Genomic DNA, 19590 nt, shown 5'->3' with positions numbered 1-19590 from the left:
CTTCAGCTCTTTTTTTTTTCATTCTATTTTTACTGTGAAAGTGTTGAAAAGTGCCAAGGGAAGCACACCTACCACACAGAACCTGGCCTCTAACTTTTTTTCTGAACCTTTTGAATGTGTATTGTAAGTATCCGAAAATTCTCCTGTGAAGACAGAACACTGTCACTCCTTAGAAAAATATTTACTTAGTATGCTATCTAACATAGAGTCTGTATTCACATTTTCCCAATTAGCCCCAAAATCTCATTTCTAATTTTTTTTCATTCCAAGACCCAACCAAAATTCCTACGTTGCTTTTGGTTATATCTCTTTCGCCTCTTTTAAAGAATACGCCCCTATCTTTTCTTTTGTTTTTCAGATAGTGATTTTTTTCAAGGGTACCAGCCTATTATTTCATAACCCATTCTTGAATGACCCAATGGGACTTATTCCCCACCATGTCTCCCCAGGGGCCATATGACTCTGGCTTACTCTCCCAGTTCCTGGAAGAGTCGTTGGAACAAAGAGAGGTCAGAGCAGTGGACTGTCTGATCTGTGTGCTCTATGGGAAAAGAAAGGGAATGATCCTTCTCTGCCTGAACACTGGCAATCCCAACGAGTGGCATTGTGGGCAGAGACAGAAGTAGAAGGGAATGGAACAAAGGGAGAGAGGGAGGAAGGAATATGAGAAAGAAAGAAATAGCATGGTTTTGATTGTGGGAACCAGAGGCAGAGGAAGAAGCCTCGTGCACAACACACATATTTCAACCTTTAATGTATCTGTTTTTATGTTCTATAATGCAAAGGTCACCAAAGTCATGTAGTGGTACTGCTGGGGAAGGAGGAATGAGAATGAAAACTGGGGAGACACATCAAGGGAACTTCAACTTAATCTTTAATTTTTTCTTTTACATCAAAAGGCAAGAGCTGTAGTAAATACGACAGAGGGTTCAAGGGTTCACAGGGGCCTTGTTCTGCATGATGGGTGTACTTCCCTTGGCACTCTTCAAAATTTTAATAGTAAAAATGGAATGAGGTGTGCCTGGGTGGCTCAGTCGGTTAAGCATTGGGCTCTCAGTTTCAGCTCAGGTCTCATGGTTTGTGGGTTTGAGCCCTGCATGGGGCTCCACATTGACAGCTCAGAGCCTGCTTGGGATTCTCTCTCTGCCCCTCGTCAGCTCTCATGCACATGCTCTCTCTCCCAAAATAAGTAAACTTAAAAAAAATGGAATGAGAAAATCAAGCAAGACACAGCAAGAGCAAGAGCCAGAAAAGGAGAATGAGCAACCCTTGTTTCTCTAAGGAAGCATAGTAGAAAGACTAGGTCTATGACTTCAGAGTAACAAATTTGAGCTTCAGCTCCACTACTTATTTGAAGGATATATTTTTTGAAATCATACCAGCTCACAGAAGTTAAAACTGTCTTGCCGACAAACTCAACCGTGTCCAAGTAAATTAGATCAGCTTTGTTCATGATCTGATTTTGCCCTGGATGACCAATGGCCCCTTTAAGATTCAGTGCACCCTGGCATGTTCATTGACTCCCTGAGCCTGTTTCCTTGTCTGTAAAATGGGAATGTGCACCCTCCCATGCAGAGCTGAGTGATTTATTGTCAGCCCTGCAGTGAGGAGGAGACACTAACCCAAGCCAGCAAGACCTTTCAGCCAAGAATCCATCACTATCCCACAGAACAGGAAGTCTGAGGACAGGGAAGCTCATGGTAAGGCTGGCAGCTCCTCAGTGTCAGCAAGGACCCAGACTTCTGCCCTTCTATCCTCAGCAGGTCAGTGCTGCCTCCATTCAGGATACAACATGGCTGTAGATGCATCTGGCAACATATCCTCACACAACAGTATTCAGGGAAGGGATGGAGAGGCCCTGTCTATGTTCCTTTTGAAGGATGAACACCACTTTCCTAGTAGCTGCCCCAGCAGATTTCTTTTCCATCTTCTAGGCTGAGTGACAGTATGTGGCCACACCAACACGGTCCCTGGCAAGGATCATGGAATTGCATGTATTGTCTTGTTCCTAGCAACATTTGTTCCACAGAACAGGGAAGGAATCTTGTCTTCCCTAAAAAAACACCAGACATAGCAGCGTTCTATGAGCAAGAATGGAAGGGAATACTATTAGATGGGCATACCATGGAGTCTGCCCATTAATGCAGATCACCTGCCTCATTAGCATATCACCTCCCTGTCCTTCCCCTGTTTCTCTGCTAACACCCCTGTACCCACTGGCTCTTGAGAGGAGGAGCCTCTGTCAGCCTCAAACAAATTCAGAGGATGAATGGCGCCATCCCACTTTAATATGAAATGTGTTGGGTTTTCAGGTGACAGCCACTCTGTTAATGCTGTGCGAGAATCTTGTAATTTTCTTTCGTTCTGTGGCAACCCAGTTTTAATGTCTCCCAGCCTGGATGTTTTAAAAGGCTTTGAAAAAGTCAGGTGAGACAAGTTGCTATTTCATAGCCTGGAAAAAAAAAAGAAGTTACCAACTGATGGCATGTTATTTCTAATTGTGTCTCTGGTTATCCAGTGGCACTGTCAGTTAAGACCCTTAATTGCATTTCTCATTTAGCTTTAATAAGATGATTTGCAAGTGGTGAGAATACACCAATTTGTTAACATAAGCATTAGCATCATCAATAATAGAGGCTTGTCCATTTAATTTTGTAGTGTTAATTTCAGTACATGTTTTCATTTAGAATTAAGGGTACAATTATTTTATATGAATAAAACCACTTACCATTTAAATCCAGTTACTGAATCTTAACCAAGAAGCACTGTAGAGGAGATAGGTATCCAGTTTAAACACATTATTGACGCGGTTTATTATATTAAACTTTGTTAATGTGGTAATCTGTTAAGCAATAACTCTCCCAACTCTGGACTAAATGTACTTTTAAGAGCCTTAACACCCAGCATTACTTGTAACTCTTGCCCTTCATATTTCATTATTGATGACTGAAAGCAGTAACACCCTTTATTAAATTCTCAATAATGACAGAAGGCTTGTTGGAATGTAAATAATGTGATGCCCCCCAATGCTTCCAATCCTATTAGTATCATTCCCTTTCTTAAAAAAAATAATCAAGTGTTTTCATAACTTCTTGGAAATATCTATTAGAAACATTCTCACTTGATGGAAATTCCACAGAGTTGAAGGCCCAAGAGGTGGCTTTTATATTCTGTTCCCCAAATAAAAAATAATATGTCACAAATACCATATGGTAGCCTGATATAGTCAAAATGCTAAAAGGAAAAAATCTACAACCAAGAATACTGTATGTGGCAAGATTACCATTCGTATTTAAAGGAGAGATAGTTTCCCAGACACACAAACACCATATTATTTCACTTATATGTGGAATATGAAAACAAAACAAAGAAAAACAAAATAAACAGACTTAAATACAGAGAACAAGTTGGTAGTTGCCAGAGGAGAGGGGGGAGGGGGATGGATAAAATAGGTAAAGGGGATTAAGGAGTACAAACTTCCAGTTATAAATCATGGAGATGAAAAATACAGCATAAGCAATATAGTCCATAATATTGTAATAACGTTGCATAGTGAGAGATGGTGACTACATTTACTGGGGTGAGTATTGACTAATGTTTAGAATTGTCAAATCACTGTGGTATACACCTGAAACTAATATAGCATTGTATGTCAACTATGCTTCATTAGAAAACAAAGATACATCAACAGTAATTTCCCATAACATTAGAAATATAAGATAAGGGGCATCTGGGGGGTCAGTGGGTTGAGCATCCGACTCTTGACTTCAGCCCAGGTTATGATCCCAGGGTCGTGGGATCAAGCCCTTCTTCAGGCTCCTCACTGAGTGTGGAGCCTTGTTAGGATTCTCTGTCTCTCTGTCTGTCTGTCTCTCTCTCTTTCAAAAATAAAATAAAAACATTAAAAAAAATTAAGTCACCATAAATGTGTGGGTCTGTTCTGGTCTGTATATTTTGTCACATTGATCTAGTTGTCTCTCTTATATGCACACTGTCTTGATTACTATGACATTATAATCAGCTGTCAAATCAGGAACTGTAAGTCCTCCAACTTTGTTCTGCTTCAAGATTATTTTGTCTGTTCTAGGTTTTTTTTTTATCCATGTAAATTTAGAATCAAGTTGTCAACTTCTAAAAAGTAGCTTCTGGAGTTTTGCATGGGGTTATGTTAAATCTATAGATCAACTTGGAGAGAATGCAGAATCATTAAGGAGTTCAGTCTATGTGCACAATTACCCTCTCCACTTATTTAAATCTTTACATTTTCTCAGGAATGTATTATATTTTTATAATTTTCAGTCTAGATATAACATTTTTCATGAGAGTTATGTCTAAGTATTGCATTTTTTATTTCATTTTCTAAATCATATATTGCTACTTAATAGAAATATAAATGATACCTGTAGATAACCTTGTTTCCTGAGATCTTGCTAAATATAAGTTCCCTTATTAGGCTTAGGAGTGTTTTGGTAGATTACTAAGTATTTTCTATATAAACAATTATGTAATCTACTGATAAGTGCAGTTCCATTCATTTCTTTTCTATCATAACATCTTACCTTATTGCACAGGTTCAGACCATCATCAATATTGAGTACTGTTCCCCATCTGAGGTTGAAATCATCCAATATCTTACTATTAAGTATCCTGTTAGTTGCAGGCTTTTCATAGGTGACCTATACCAGATTGAGGAAGTTACCTTACATTCCTGGCAATTTCAGTGTTTAAGGATAGTTTTGCTGGGTATAGAACTCTAGATTGGAAGTTATTTTCTTTTGGCACTTTGATGTTCTCATTCCACTCTGTGTAGGCTTATATCACTATTCCTCTAGGTATGTAATAGTTCTCTTTTTCCTCTGCTTTTAAGAGTTTCTCTCTAATTTTCTAATTTTCACTATATGCCATTTACTTTGTATTTATTCTTTTTGGAATTTACAGACCCTCTAAAAATTGTGTCTTTAATCAATTTTAGAGAATTCTTGATGATTATCTATTCAAATATTGCTTCTGCCTCATTTTTTCTATTTTCTTGAACATACTAATTATAGTGACTTAAAGTCTCTGTCAGATAACTTCAAAATGTGGATAATCTGTTTGCCTTTTTCTCTTATCCCATTTTTCCCTTTTGGTTTTCAGTCAGTTACTCTTGGGGTTTATTGTTTGGTTGGTTTTTGTTTTTTGTTTTTGTTTGGATTTGGCATACCTAGTAATTTTTTACTTGCCTTATAGACCTTGTGAATATAAAATTTCAGAGACTCCAAATGATGCTGTCCTCCTGTAGAAAGGGCTCACCCTTCACCTTCTGTGGCTGATTACCTTACTGTGGCCACAGAACGATGAGTTGAGGCCGGGTTTCAGTCCTGGTAAGGCTCAGGCTACTTTGTGTTCATTCCTGTTCTTCTAATATTTTCAACCCATCCTATTGTATTTTGTGGGACCTTCCTCCCCTGATGGATAGTAAACTTTGTATTTTATGAGGCCTATGTTTTTTGTCAATAACTGTGAGATGTCCAAAGTTTTACTTGAAAGCTAATAAATTAGCCTTCCATGGCTTCATGGGTGCTGGCAGAAACCCTGAGACTTCTCAGTCACAGGAGAAAGATTCTGCTATATTTGAGGCATGTGCAACATCTGGGATATCCCACAGGAGCATTTTTCTTCATGTGGAAACCTACAAGGTGGTCCTAAGAAGTAAAACATGATCAATGTACTTCCCTCCCCTACACATTCTGCAGTCTGATATGTTCTTTCCCCACATGCTAGAGTTGTTGCTTCTCCCCTCTATCACAACATTGGCATATGCCATCACAATGCCTGTAACTTACCTATTTCTTTTTCAATCTCTTCCTAATCACAACTGTACCTCTCATCCACAAAGGTTAGCCATAAGAAGGACAAAGTATTTTTATAAAACTGAATCATAACTAAGTATGAATCCCTGAGGTTCCCTTTTGGCTAAACTTCCACCCAGAGGGTGTGCCAGACAGACCAGCCTAGGGTTTCCACTACAGAAAAAAAGAAGCAACATAGCCATAAATGGCCAGGGAGGAATTGAATTTTCAAAACAGGTCTATATAACTCCTATACTGTTCATCTTGCTCATTACCTAGAAAGCAGTTGAAAGGGTAGTCCCCTTGGGGGACAGCCACATTCAGTGAACAAACTGCCTTATTGGGTACTTCTATTGACTGAATGTTTTTGTCCCCCCTAAATCCCTATGTTGGAACCCTGATCCCTAATGTGATGGTATTTGGCAGTAGGGCCTTTGAAAGGTAATTAAGTTTAGATAAGGCCATGAGGATGGGGCCCCCATGATGGGATTAGTGTCCTTACAAAAGGAGGAAAAGATCAGAGCTCACTGTCCACCATGAGAGGACACAGCAAGAAGTCTGCCACCTGAAAACCTGGAAGAGGGTTCTCATCAGGAACCACATCAGCCAGCACTTCAGTCTGGGACTTTCAGCCTCTACAACTGTGAGAAATAAGTGTCTGTTTTTTAAGCTACCCAGTCTGTGGTATTTTGTTATAGTAGCCCAAGATGGCTACTTTTCTTGATTTTTCTCATTGATTTCTAACCTATTTTTATTATGACCAGAGCACATACTATGAATGATTTCAAATCCTTTGAAATTTGTTGACACTTTTTTATAGCCCAATATGTGGTCAATATTGGAAAATATTCCATGTGACTTGAAAAAAAAAGTGTAATTATTTTGCAGTCTGTGGGTGAAGTGTTATATATATGTCAAGTTATATACATGTCAAATTCTTGAATTCTATTTAATCTCTACTGAAGTTTTTGTTTGTTGAGTCTATCATTTATCAAGAGAATTTGGTTAAAAACCTCCAGTTTTGACTTTGGGGCTTGTTTATTTCTCTCTTGAGTCTATCAATTTTTGCTTTATATATATTTTAGACTAAGTCTTAGGTATATATACATTAAGTTTTGTTATATTTTCCATTTGACTTTATTGTGCCATATTTATGAAATATCCATTTATCCTGTGCCTTAATAATGTCACCTACATCTGATATCAATAGGACTTCACTAGCTTTATTTTTGCCTTTTTTTTTTCAAAGCTTTTTTTTAATTTATTTATTTTGAGAGATGGAGTGAGAGCTTGAGGGGGAAGGGGTAGAGAGAGAAGGAGAGAGAGAATCCCAAGCAGGCTCCATGATGTCAGGGCAAAGCCTGATGTGGGACTCAATCTTATGAACCACGAGAGCCTGACCTTGAGCCGAAATCAAGACTCAGACACTTAACCAGCTGAGCCACCCAAGAGCCCCTTTGCCTAGTTTTTGAATGTTGTATCTTTCTCTACCTAGTTACTGTTACATTTCTGTGTCATTATGTTTATGGTGTCTTTTGTCAGCAGCATATACTTGTTTTTTTAAACAAGGTTGACAGTATCTTTTAATTGGAGTATTTAGCTCACTCACATTTAATATAAATACAGATATATTTTGGTTCAAATCCATTATCTTGCTGTTTATTATGTTGTGTTTTATTGTGTCTCCTTTTTCTTCTCTCTAATATTCTTTTGAATTATTTAAGAATATTTATTATTCTGTAATAAATATTCTTAAATAATTCAAAAGAATATTAGAGAGAAGAAAAAGGAGACACAATAAAACACAACATAATAAACAGCAAGATAATGGATTTGAACCAAAATATATCTGTATTTATATTAAATGTGAGTGAGCTAAATACTCCAATTAAAAGATACTGTCAACCTTGTTTAATTTGTCAATAAACTTCATATAAAAAAAAAAAAAAAAAAAAAAAAAAAAAAAAAAAAAAAAAAAAGAATATTTATTATTCTGGTTTCCCCACTACTTGCTTGTCAGTTATACATTCTTTTATTATTCTTGTAGTGGTTACCCTATAGTTTCCAAAGCCCACTGTCAAGCTATTAGAATTACTTTAAGTTGGCCCTTTTACCACTTCCTGGTGGTCAATGTAAGGGTCTTAGGATTTATGTCATTTATTACACATTTCCGTATTTTGTGTTATTGTTGTCATGTGCTTTAATTCTACATATACTTTAATCCTCAAAAAGGCATTTATGATATTGCTTTAAACAGCTAATATTTATTTACATTTACCAACATACATGCCTTTTAAAGCCCATTTATTCCTTCTTTGCACCCTGCAGTATTCTCTACTGTATCCCTTTAGTATTCTTTACCGCAGGTCGGATGGGTTCTCCTTTTCTGTTCATCTGATGTCTGGAGTTGTAGATTGGTAATAACTGCCAGAATAGGGTAGAAGCACAGGTTCTCCTCTCTGCCTCTGTTGACACCTGTGAAGGCCTGGGCTTCTTGTACTGCTGGGAGGGAGCAGAGGGACTTCATTGCCACCAGAGAGGTGTGAAAGGCCAAGTTCTCCATATGTTCTCAGTTGGTGGGGGGTGGAGTCCATATTATCACCCAGCAGGGCTGAGTTGCTGGCAATGCTTTCAACATTCTCTGACACCATCTGGCACTGGGGGAACGGGTGGTGAGTAGCTCATTATGTCTCTTAGGTTGGAAGTTTCATCTCCCCTCTTGCCCTTTGCTGGCAGAGATGATGATGAGGTATAATTTCTTCTGTGGCACTTGACTGAAATAGAGCAGTTACTGTCTGTATTCCTAAGCTGCCCCTTTCCTTGAATACTGTCTAGAGAGTGTGTGATTCCTTTGCCCCCACTGGTGTCTCCAGGCTGCCAACTTCTCCAGTACCTGGTCTGGGATTTGGGGGCAAAAAGAAACTCCAGAGAACCTACCACCATGTTGCTTCTCAGATCCCAAGTTTCCCGGTCAGTCTGCCCCTTCCTCCACTTTTAAGTCTTCCTGTGTTATTTTACACATGATGTCCATGATTTTTAGTTGTACTTAAGATAAGGAATAGGAGAAAGTATGTCTACTCCATCTTCCTGGAAGCAGAAGTCTCTGGATGTGTTAATGAGATTTAACAGGAATATACCTAAGTAGCTATAATGGTTTGGATATGTTAAATTAAATGTAAACCATACTTTTGGAGGCATGTATGCATCAAAAAAGGATGGTATAAGAGAAAAGAATAACTTTCAGAAAGGGAAATTGTGTTCAAGGAAATTACACACAGAGAAAGTGTGTGTGTGTGTATGTGTGTGTGTGTGTGTGTGTGTATAAAATGTTCCCAAATTCAAGGAGAAAAGGCTTTGCCCTGGAGTGTCTTAATCCTCTTGCTAATTGATGGGAGGATTTGACCGTTTCTTATCTTAAAGAGAAAATAGCCATAATGTTCTACTTTCCCACTGAAGTTTTCTAGAACCCTCTCAAAAATCATCTGCTGATGTCTATGTTTACTTAGCAAACATTCAAATGGTCTATTCTGGGATTCTCTTCTAAAGTGAGCTTCTGTTTCAGGTCGCCTGAACTGGTGGTCCACTGTGTGCACGAGCTGTAAACGGCTTCTTCCTTTGGCCACTACAGGAGATGGGAACTGCCTTTTACACGCCGCCTCTCTGGGTAAGCTCTACAACAGAGACAGAGGGTGGCAGCACCCCAGGCCTGCTCTGATCATTGTTAAAGGACAGACTTATGCTAAGTAGAGCCATGCACATCACTCAGCTGGAAGAGTCCCCAAGGGATGGAGGCAACAATTCAGCCCTTCTTGTCAAGTAGTTGGCAGGCTTGGTGAGAACACAGAGCACACATGAGAAAAGACCTAATATAAAAGAAAGAGGCCTAATCATGAGCTGCAGTGATGGGGATTAGACATCATGACCTAGAGCAATAAAAGAGGACTTCCTGGAGGAGGCAGGATTTTACTGAGATTTGAAGGACTTGAAATAATACAAAAAAGGACACTTCAGATAGGGAGACTGCATGGAAAAGCATGAAGGCAGGAATTAACAGGATGTTTGGAAGCAGGTCTGAGTTTGGTTGGGCTTGAGCAGGAAGTTTGGGGAGCAGTACATTAGGTTGGGTAGGTACAGAGCCACCACACTGACAGCAGTCCATGCACGTGGACTGACAAAAAGACGTAGATATCATTTGGGGAAATCACAGGGGAATCTATGTAACTGGAATATAAAGCAGAGAGGTCAGCAACCTTCAGCAGAGTTGTGTGCTTCCTGGTTGCAAAAAGCCATCCCAGCAGGTGCACAGACATGAGTGGCACCATTTGAATAACTGAGGGCCCATGGTAGACTTTCTGGAAGCTCAAGCACCCCTTCTAGACCCAGCCTTATACACATAAAGCCAGATCAGTTTTAACAGACAGGCCTGGATTTGTGCCAGGGACCCAGGCATCAAGAGCTGTCTGTCCTCCTCAGTCCTATAATGAAGGATCTCTCCATAGATGGGACTTTCAAATGAGAATATTCTTAGTTGGCATATTGGAATATTCCTTGTTGGTCAAACTCCCCTCCCCAGGTAAATACAGTTGATCCTATGACCCAGAGCAAGGGCTGGACCCCAAACCTCTCTTTGGCCCTGTGGTGAGGCCTTTCCAGCAACAAGTGGACAGAAGTGAGATGCCTAAAACCCATAGAGGGAAATGCATTGGGTCTGCAAAGGGGCCTGAGAGCCTCTGAGGAGAATGGAGCCCCAGAGCAAGGGGCCACATTCCACAGGCTTGGCCAGGGGTGATGGGGGACACAAAGGCTCCCACCTACCTGCTTCCTTTCCATTCCAGAGAGAACACATTTCTGTTTGTTGGCATTATAAAAGTATTCCACATTCGTCACAGTAAGAAAATAAAAATAATAAGAAAAAAAAATGCTACCACCCAGAAAGGGCCACTTTTAATGTTTTGGTGTATTTTGTCTCTTCTTCCAGTGAAATTATGATCTCACAGTGTTCACAGTTTGGAATCCAGCATTTTTCCCTTAAAATCATATTGTGAATTTCTTATGTTTTGGTAGTTGTGTCATATTTCCTCATAATGTATTAACTATTCCCCTGCTGTGGAACACATTTCTTCACTTTGTTGTGTGTAAAATCTCGAAAGAACACAAAAGAAATCTCTCATCTTTGTCAAACAACCGCCTCATTACAAAGGAAATGCCTTTGGCCCTCAGAAACTGAAGTGTGCAGAGGCACTGCTCCTCTCAGCACTACAGGTGGGCAAAGACACAAACCAGGTCACATGCCACTGTGGTCTGGTCTAAGGGCAGATGTTTTCTCAGTGAGCACAGTGGGCCTCCTGTCTGCCTAGAAAGAGAAAGCCTCCCATGGCCAGCCTTGTTCCAGCTGCTGAAGAGGCTGGGCCATGGCTGAGTCTGGGGCTCATGGCCAATTGGTTCTTTTCTCCTGGTACCTTGTTTTCCTTTTGTACTCCAATTGCTAAACCCCACAGGGAGGGGCAGCACTGCCCAAAGCAGCCACACAACACTGACCAGCAGTGCTTATTAAACCTGCAGACCAGGCCTGACACTGACCTAGGGTTGGGGGGCACACACAGAAATGACAGCCATCCTAAAGCCAGACTCGTAAGCAAACATCCATGGGGCAGAGAGACCCTCTTTGCAAGAGAGACCTGAACAAGGAGCCGTGGAGTCCAGCTGAGACTGGACTTGCCCTACCTGGGAGAGTCCTGAGAGGCGACTACAGGCAGGTCTGAGGGATGAGTAAGATCGGCTTGGCCTGTTTATAACAGGAGCATTAATGGCCACTGCCCTCCGTCTATGTTGTAGAAAAAGACAAAAGCCTCTCTTGATGGAAAGCCCATAGCAGCCCCTGGTTATTGCATACCTTTGCACTAAAGGATGCATGGCCAGATTGAGCCTTTAAAGATTAGGTCAGTGCAGGTCACTCCTCTTATGAAAGCTCTCCAGGGGCCCTCAGCTCACTTAAAAGTCCACCTTTTCACTCTTCACCTTGTCTGCTTGATTCTTCCCCCAGCCACCTTTCCCTCTTGCCGTTTCTCAAGTATTCCACGTGGGCGCCCCTTGGGGCTGGTGCCTGGCCTGTCCCTCTGCCTGGAATGGCAACCCAGCTCCCTCCTATACCCACTCGAGTCTATGCTCTGATGTCTCCATTCACACCATGACCAATGCCAACCAGCATCCCGTTGGCCTGCTTCATCTCCCCTTATGGTGCCGCTGCCCCTGAGGTGGTTTGTTATGTGCTAATTCAATGGCTGCTCCACCTTCCCCCAGTGTGTGCTCTGTGAGATTTTAGGAACTTAGTCTGTCCTGATTGCTGCTGTGGGCATTGCCAATGACCAGAATGGTGTCTCACCCCTTTTATGAAATGAGTTCAGAATTAATTAAGTAGAATTAATGCCATTTAATTAAATGGATGGATATGTATGCATGGATGGATAGATGGATGGATGGATAGATTCCCCCACTCTTTCCCCACAGCAAAAGCCTCACCTCTCATTACTGTTTGTTTCATTTGTTGAGTCTCTTGACCACATCTGACCTGCCCCAAGAATGTACTCAGAAATGGTTGGTTTTCCTTATAATCCCTCAACACCCAGCAAAGGCCAGGGAAGGGGTGAGGGAGAAAGACCTTCTACCTCAAAAGCAGGTACTTTCTCTTAGGTCCAGATGTTTGCAGTGGTGTCCACTGATGCTCTGCTTCTCAGGAGGCTGAGATGCCTTAGGGCAGAGACATCAGATGTGGCAGACCCTAGATGAAACCAGGGTCTGATTGCCATCCTGGCTCGAGACCCCATGTGAAGACACATCACCAGTTTATCCACAGAGACTATCTCTCACTCAAACACAAGAGCTGGATGGTGAACATGAGGTCCCTCAAAACAAACCTGTGAAATTCAAAGTGTCTTGCCAAGGGTCCCAGAAAGAGGCAGCATTTGGTTTCACCCACTGTTGTTTCTCTGAGAAGGGGACATCCTCTTTCATTTACCAACCTGCTTCAAGGGGAAATGGGGAAAGACACCAGAGGGGAATTGCTAGCTAATCAGGGGAATTGATGGCTAACTAATGAGTTATCTTTGTGTGCAGATGCAGGAGGCCAGGTCTGGTAAGTTGTGGCAGTCTGAGTTACCTACTGACTTGTCCCCCTCCTCACATCCTGTCTCTCTCCTCTGCTCCTCATGGGCCTCCTACTGCAGGAATGTGGGGGTTTCACGACCGGGACCTGGTTTTGCGGAAAGCTCTCTACACCATGATGAGGACAGGGGCTGAAAGGGAAGCCCTAAAGCGAAGGTGGAGGTGGCAGCAGACACAGCAGAACAAGGAGGTTGGTACCTGCTGGGATGTCCAGAGCCTGGGACCCACACCAAGCACAGCCATGGGCCATGGTGGAGTCCAGAGCTGTGCCCCAAGGCCACGTCCGTCTTGTGAGGTCAGGCAGCAATGGCTTCTGGGAGTAGTAAAGCCTTCCCCATTTAAACCCACTGAAGAGGTGCCCCTTACAAAAGCTCAGACCCTGGCACACACACAGTGACAACATGTCCACTCTCACCGCCTGTCCTTGCATAGTTATGAAAACCAACCACCTTCACTCTCAAAAGGTGTCCTGGCTTGGATGATGAATTATGCAGTCACCTATGTCTGGTCACTACTGGTGGTGGCTTGAAGGCCAGGTGTAGCCACAGGGTGGTCCTGGCACAGTCTACAGCCCCAGCTCTTGTACTTGATCCAGAGAGAATCCCAGTCCTCCTGATGATGAGGGACATTAGCACTTTGCTGTCCTAGAAGAAGAATCTGCCTGCTCTCTGATTGAACTTGGCCTATCATCCCTTTAAACTTTTTAATGGTCAACCCCAAGCCTGGTGTGTGTGTAGATTGTGTTTTGTCATTCTTACCCCCTGGGAATGACCCTTGTTTCTGGGTGGACCCCCAACAGCATTGAAATTGGAGACTGGGCATTCTGAAGAAATACTGTCGATAGCATACGGGGACAGTCGGTGGCCACTAGCAGGTGGTGCCCAGCCTGGGTGTTGGTTGGGCTTGGACTGAACCAGGGGTCCAGCAGGGCTGCCAGGCTCACCTGGAGTGGGGGGCGGGTGAGGAGGCTGGCCCACCACCTCCTGAGCCGGCTTCCATTGTGCCAGTCAGGGCTGGTGTACACCGAGGAGGAATGGGAGCGGGAGTGGACTGAGCTACTGAAATTGGCATCCAGCGAGCCACGCACGCACTTCAGCAAGAACGGTGGCACAGGCGGGGGGTAAGTGCTGCCCCTTCCCCTCCCCAGTGGTCACCTTGAGCTCCCGGCCACCCAGCGTGGGAAGTGGCTTGAGGGAGCACGTGGTAACCCCAGGCTGGGGAAACACAAAGACTCCTGCCTTCAGACACTACATTCTCCTCAAGGACTCAGGGCAGAGTTGTGAGGCCTGGCTGGACCCCTGCCAGATATTTGGGGGAAAGTTTACACAGCCTTGCATGCATTTTGCAGGTAGAGGCATGAAGGTCACCAGTGTTTTCCCTTCCTCATTGCAGGCAGTCCTGGAGAGAGGACTCCCTGCTCAGCCAGCCTTTGTAGGAGGCATGTGACTTGGGAGACCCTGAACCACTGCTGTTGTACTCACCAGGCTCAGAAGCCTCAAGCAGTTGGGTTTGGATTTTTTCCACCTAAGTATCTATTTAATTTCTGACTTCAAGAAGTCACACTGAGGGGAGCCTGGGTGGCTCAGTTGGTTGAGCATCCGACTTCAGTTCAGGTCGTGATCTCATGGTTTGTAAACTCAAGCCCTGCATCAGGCTGGCTGCTGCAGCGCAGAGCCCACTTCAGATGCTCGCTCTCTCTCTCTCTCTCTCTCTCTCTCTCTCTCTCAAAAATAAATAAACACTAAAAATAAATAAATAAATAAATAAATAAATAAATAAATAAATAATAAATAAATAAATCACACTGAGAGCAAGAGGTCATTAAGTGAGCCCAGCATCTCCCAATGAGCTCCATAGATGTTATGCACATTACTGGCAAAAAGATTTTGGCTTTGTGCACATGTAGGGAGTAACTTGTTCCTAAAGACACAGCTTAAACATCCAATATGAGAATGAAGAGTGTGGCCAAACAAAACAGTCACCAAACCTGTGGCCATAGCATTTCAAAGGAGGTATGTGCTTTGGTTCACACCTACTGAAGTTGAGGGCCAAGCTGTCACCCTAGAAAAAATCTCAGCCAAACAAGTAAGCCTGAGCATTTGGGGTGCCTGGGTGGCTCTGTCGGTTAAGCATCTGACTCTTGATTTTAGCTCAGGTCATGATTCCAGGGTCATGGTGTCAAGCCCTGTGTCAGGTTCCACGCTGAGCATGGAACCTGCTTAAGATTTTCTCTTCCTCTCCCTCTATCTCCACTGCTCACACATCACATACTCTCTTTGAAAAAAAAAAGAAGAAAGAAAGAAAGAAAGAAAGAAAGAAAGAAAGAAAGAAAGAAAGAAAGAAAGCCTGAGTGTTGACACTGAGGAGACCCAAGAAAGGATCAGACGCCAGTAGACAGCCCGTGCTGGGAGTATGTCCTGACCCCACATCTTGGCCTCTGGGCCCTCAGCCACCAGCACGCAGGGCCTGGGGCTTCCCGGGCCTGGCACTATATTGGGGACCCTCAAAGATAAGCCTTTCAGTACAGAAACCCATAAACACAATTCCCACGGGGTTGTTTTTTCACTTTGTTTTAATAATGTGACATGTCAGTCCCAAAAGTCTATCTTATTTAGGACATTTAAGGACACAAAATTCTAAACACTCAATTCATTCCTGAAAATTCCACACTCTGCTTTTCCATGCCTCCTGAGCCATGCCTGAGATGTGCCTAAAGAATTCCTTGGCATCCCTTTCATTGTTGCCTCTCTGGCACCTGCCACAGATGCAGGTGGATTGACTCTACCACAGTGTGTCTTCTGGGATGGGGGGGGTACAATAATAATAGGTGACCATCACCATATCCTGTGTCCCCAGAGTCCCCCCCCCTATCCAGGAGTCACTTGGGACATGGTCACACAGCTGATCAGGTGTATCTTAGCTCTTAAGGTCTCAGCTTCTCCTGCTCCCTGGGAACCAAGAGGACCCAGAGCTGAGTGATGGGCTGAAAGAGTGGTGTATCTAGTGTTTGTTTCTGTCTCCTTCCCATGGGACTCAGGTTTGCCAACTCAGGGCAAGACCACAGCAGAGGGGCCTCCTTGGTGTTGGGCCGCAGCTCTGTTCTTCTCTTAAACTTTGAGGGAATGGGAGAGAGACAGAAGGCATTGGACTAGCTACCCACTCTCCCCAGCTCACAAGAAGAGGGCTCTGGTGTGGCTGATACCTGCCAACCCAACTGTAGCTCTCATGCATTTCCAAATTCCACCCCCCACACACACACACACCCAGGACCCCTTCACCATAAATTTGGCCTCAGTTGTAAAGATAAAAATGTGTCTAGGCAGTGAGTGCTAGATGAAAGATGGTATTCCCCCCATAAGAGATCCCTTGTTTCTTTTTTAACCCCCTCCACTGTAACTTGGACCAGCAGGTTTGGGGAGCCAATAAACATCACACAAGCTACCAGCGTCCTCTTCCATCAGGGGCACAGAGGTACTAGGCAGGGGTGGACAATACCTGATGCAGGTGGGAACTCTGACACCTGCCAGGCCTTCAGGAGCATCCCCTCTTTGCTGGCCATTTGCACAGACCACAATAAGGAAATGCTCTTCAGGATGGTGTCCAAGCCCTCATGGCTGGTTTCTCCTGAGTTTTTAATGGTTCCAGGAGCTCAAATATTACCCCCATGGCCCCTCCCATGCCAGAACTCAGAGTTTTCTGGCCTGATGTCTGCAGCCAACAGGGCCATGTTTGGGCTTGGGATGGTCACTTGTATCCCACAGCAACAGGTGAATCTCAGAAGGAGGCAAGGAACTGCTAGAAATGAAGCTTTTTTGGTTCTGACATGTTACTTTGGTAAACGTGTGTGAGCTCTGCATGAGACACCAGCTTTTAGTCTCTCTCACCTGGTCTTTTCACCTTTCCCTTCCTTCTGGACCACTCTCATATGGTCAAGCTAACAAGAATACCAGTATGTTCTCTCCCTCCAGGAGAGGCTCCCCTGCCATGGAGCTCCCACCTCCCCTTGGGGTTCAGAAGTTCAAAAGAGACTGTTTTTTAGTGAGTTGTCAGTATCTGCATTTTGCCTCAATCTTCCCTGGGCAAAGGGAAGAGGTTTCCCTCCTCACATTGAGCTAAGAGATGTGGGGCATCTTTGGGGCTTGAGGGCCTTAGAGACTAGTACCCACTGTCTTCCCCAAGGCTCTGAAGCTGAGGAGCTGGCCAGCTCCCAAGTCCTCACAGCCATGGAGGATTATGCAGTGCTAAGAGCTATGCATGCATGCTTTCTGAGCACCAGGAGTGAACCCTGGGATGAGGCCTAAGCTGGGCTGTCTTCAGGAGGACTCTGCCTACAATGAGGGTAAACCCAAGAGGCCAGGCCAGAAGGCTGATCACAAGACATCAGATTAGGGTGCCACCACCTCTGTCCAGGGAACTAAGGGCGGAGACAGTGAGCTTTGGGGAGGTCCCAAGACCCACAAAAGCACCTCCATAAAAACAGGGTCAGCATTTGGGCCTCCACCAAGTCCACTGGGCACCCAAAAGAAGAGTCAAGAAGGACTTTCAGCCTCTCCTCTCTGGCCTGTGGCAACCGCACAGGGGGTCACAGATGGCAGCCAGAGAATGAGGAGGCAGTGATGTGAAAAACAGCAAAATGGCCTGGGCCTGGCAGCCCCCAGGAGAAGCAACCAGACAAGCCACACAAATTTTCCAGGTTTCATTTGGGGATAGGAGAGAGCTAAGCAAGAGAGAATGAGTTCGCAGGTGTGATAGTAACAAAGACTAAAATGGCCTTCTTTGTGTTCCCTCCTATACCTGGCTCATTAGGAAACCTGGTTCCCAGGGATGAGGGACAAGTGTAGCAACAGCAGCAGCACGAGTCCTTCCCTCTCTCCTGCTCCCTGCCCAGCTTCTGGCCTCCTAGTACTGGCACAGATGGGGGTCAGCTTCTCCCTGGCATGGACACTGGCCTGATATCATTTTTAACTCCATTACTTCCCCCAGAACATGGGGAGTTTAAGTATCTGAAGTGGTTGGAAGGGACTGAAGGGCAGACTCAAGAATGAGCTTGCCCTCTTTCTTTCTTCTTCCTGCACGATTCATAGCGGCTGGCCCCCAGGCTCACTGGCAGAACCTGGCAAGAGACCCTGGAGGCAGAGATGTATGTCCACTGCTTGCCCAAGGAGAAGGGTGTAGACCAGGTTGGCGTCCAGGCAGGGAAAGCTACCAGCTAGATAGCCACCATGGATAAGGTGCTTAGGGCTGATGCCCCAGAGTACATGATCACAGAGCAGGGCACCCTTGAAGACCCCAGGAAGGCAAGGTGAGTATGGGCTTCCTATTGAACTTCGGGTGCACAAGACAGATGATGGCACCCACAGACATATACTTGCAAGCATAGTAAAGAGCCAAGACCAAGGCAGAGCCAGGTGCTTCTGAGCAGGGCACACTTACAGCCACAGAATGAATTCCCTCTGATGCTTGCAAATCAAAATGTATCCATTTCTCCATGGCCAAAATAATAGAAATCAGATGTCCTGTGCTACTGCTGCTGCTCCAGAGACCCTCTGAGATACCACCCTTGAAATGCAACCCTCCCAAAGGGCTGCTGCTGGGGTTTTTATAGCCCTGTCTAACCATCATCATTGTTGCCATCCTGGGTGCTTGAGCCCTCATGAGGGGCACGGGGAGAGGGATGCTCCCCAGAAGGAAGACAGGGAGGTAATAAGGAAATAACTCTGCCCTAAATCTGGCTGCCCATCACCTTCTTGCACCTGCAGCCCCACACCATACTCCAAGGAAAGAGGTGTGTGCGATCAGAAGAACCCAGTTACTTGTTCTGAAAGTGATGAAAATCCCTGACAGCTATTAGTGAAGGTCTCTGGGTACTTCATCTAGTTTCAGGACAACTGCATAAGGAGAGCAAATAAAAGAGCTTGATGGACCGTGACCAGAGACCCAAACTTAAATGCACTGGGTTATAGTCCCAAGCTGAGCATGTGGATTTGGACATGTTTCATAAACTCTTTGAGCCTCCGTCTGTTCATCTGTAAAATGCACTTGGTAGTAACTTCCCTGCCAGTTGTATCAGTTTTTGATGGTTGCATAGCAAACCACCCCAAAACTCAGAACAACCACTCTAACAGTGGCTTAGAACAGCATCCAGTCAGATTTCCTCATATTCTGGGGGTCACTGGAATTGCCTGGTGCCACTCCTGGGGCAGAAGTCATCTGGCAATTAGTATGGGCGGGGCTAGATAGTCCAAGATAGTCTTATTCACTGCTCTGAGGCTGAAAACTAGCTCTCCCTGGGCCTCTGTCCACATGGATTTTTATCTTTGAGGAGGTCCAAGACTGCCCAATACAGTCTAAGGGCAAGGAAGAGAGGGCAGCCCCTGATTTGCTGGTGCTTCTCAAGCTTCTGATTGCATCACTGTACTAATGTCCCATTGGCCAAAGCAAGTCACATGGTCAAGCCAGCCTCAAGGCAGAGAGATAGACTCCACCCGTGAAGGGAAGAGGGGCAAAGTCACATTGCAAAGGGACAAGTACACAGGAATGTACACAGGAAGGATCTGTAGCCACTAAAGCAATCTGCTACATACTCAGATGTTCTTGG

General features: G+C 44.2%; 1 protein-coding gene across 1 annotated transcript in view; it reads left to right on the top strand.

The window, feature by feature from the left end:
- OTUD7A (OTU deubiquitinase 7A) overlaps positions 1 to 19590 on the top strand; it is a 185801-nt gene that overhangs the window by 125944 nt on the left and 40267 nt on the right. Inside the window, exons 6-8 of the mRNA XM_032593582.1 lie at positions 9394 to 9495; positions 13055 to 13182; positions 14000 to 14112. Of these exons, the coding sequence (XP_032449473.1) occupies positions 9394 to 9495; positions 13055 to 13182; positions 14000 to 14112 (343 nt within the window). The remainder of the gene's footprint in view (positions 1 to 9393; positions 9496 to 13054; positions 13183 to 13999; positions 14113 to 19590) is intronic.

Source organism: Lynx canadensis, chromosome B3, assembly GCF_007474595.2.
Source record: "Lynx canadensis isolate LIC74 chromosome B3, mLynCan4.pri.v2, whole genome shotgun sequence".
NCBI classification, from domain to species: Eukaryota; Metazoa; Chordata; class Mammalia; order Carnivora; family Felidae; genus Lynx; species Lynx canadensis.
This window is presented reverse-complemented; position numbering and strand designations above follow the sequence as displayed.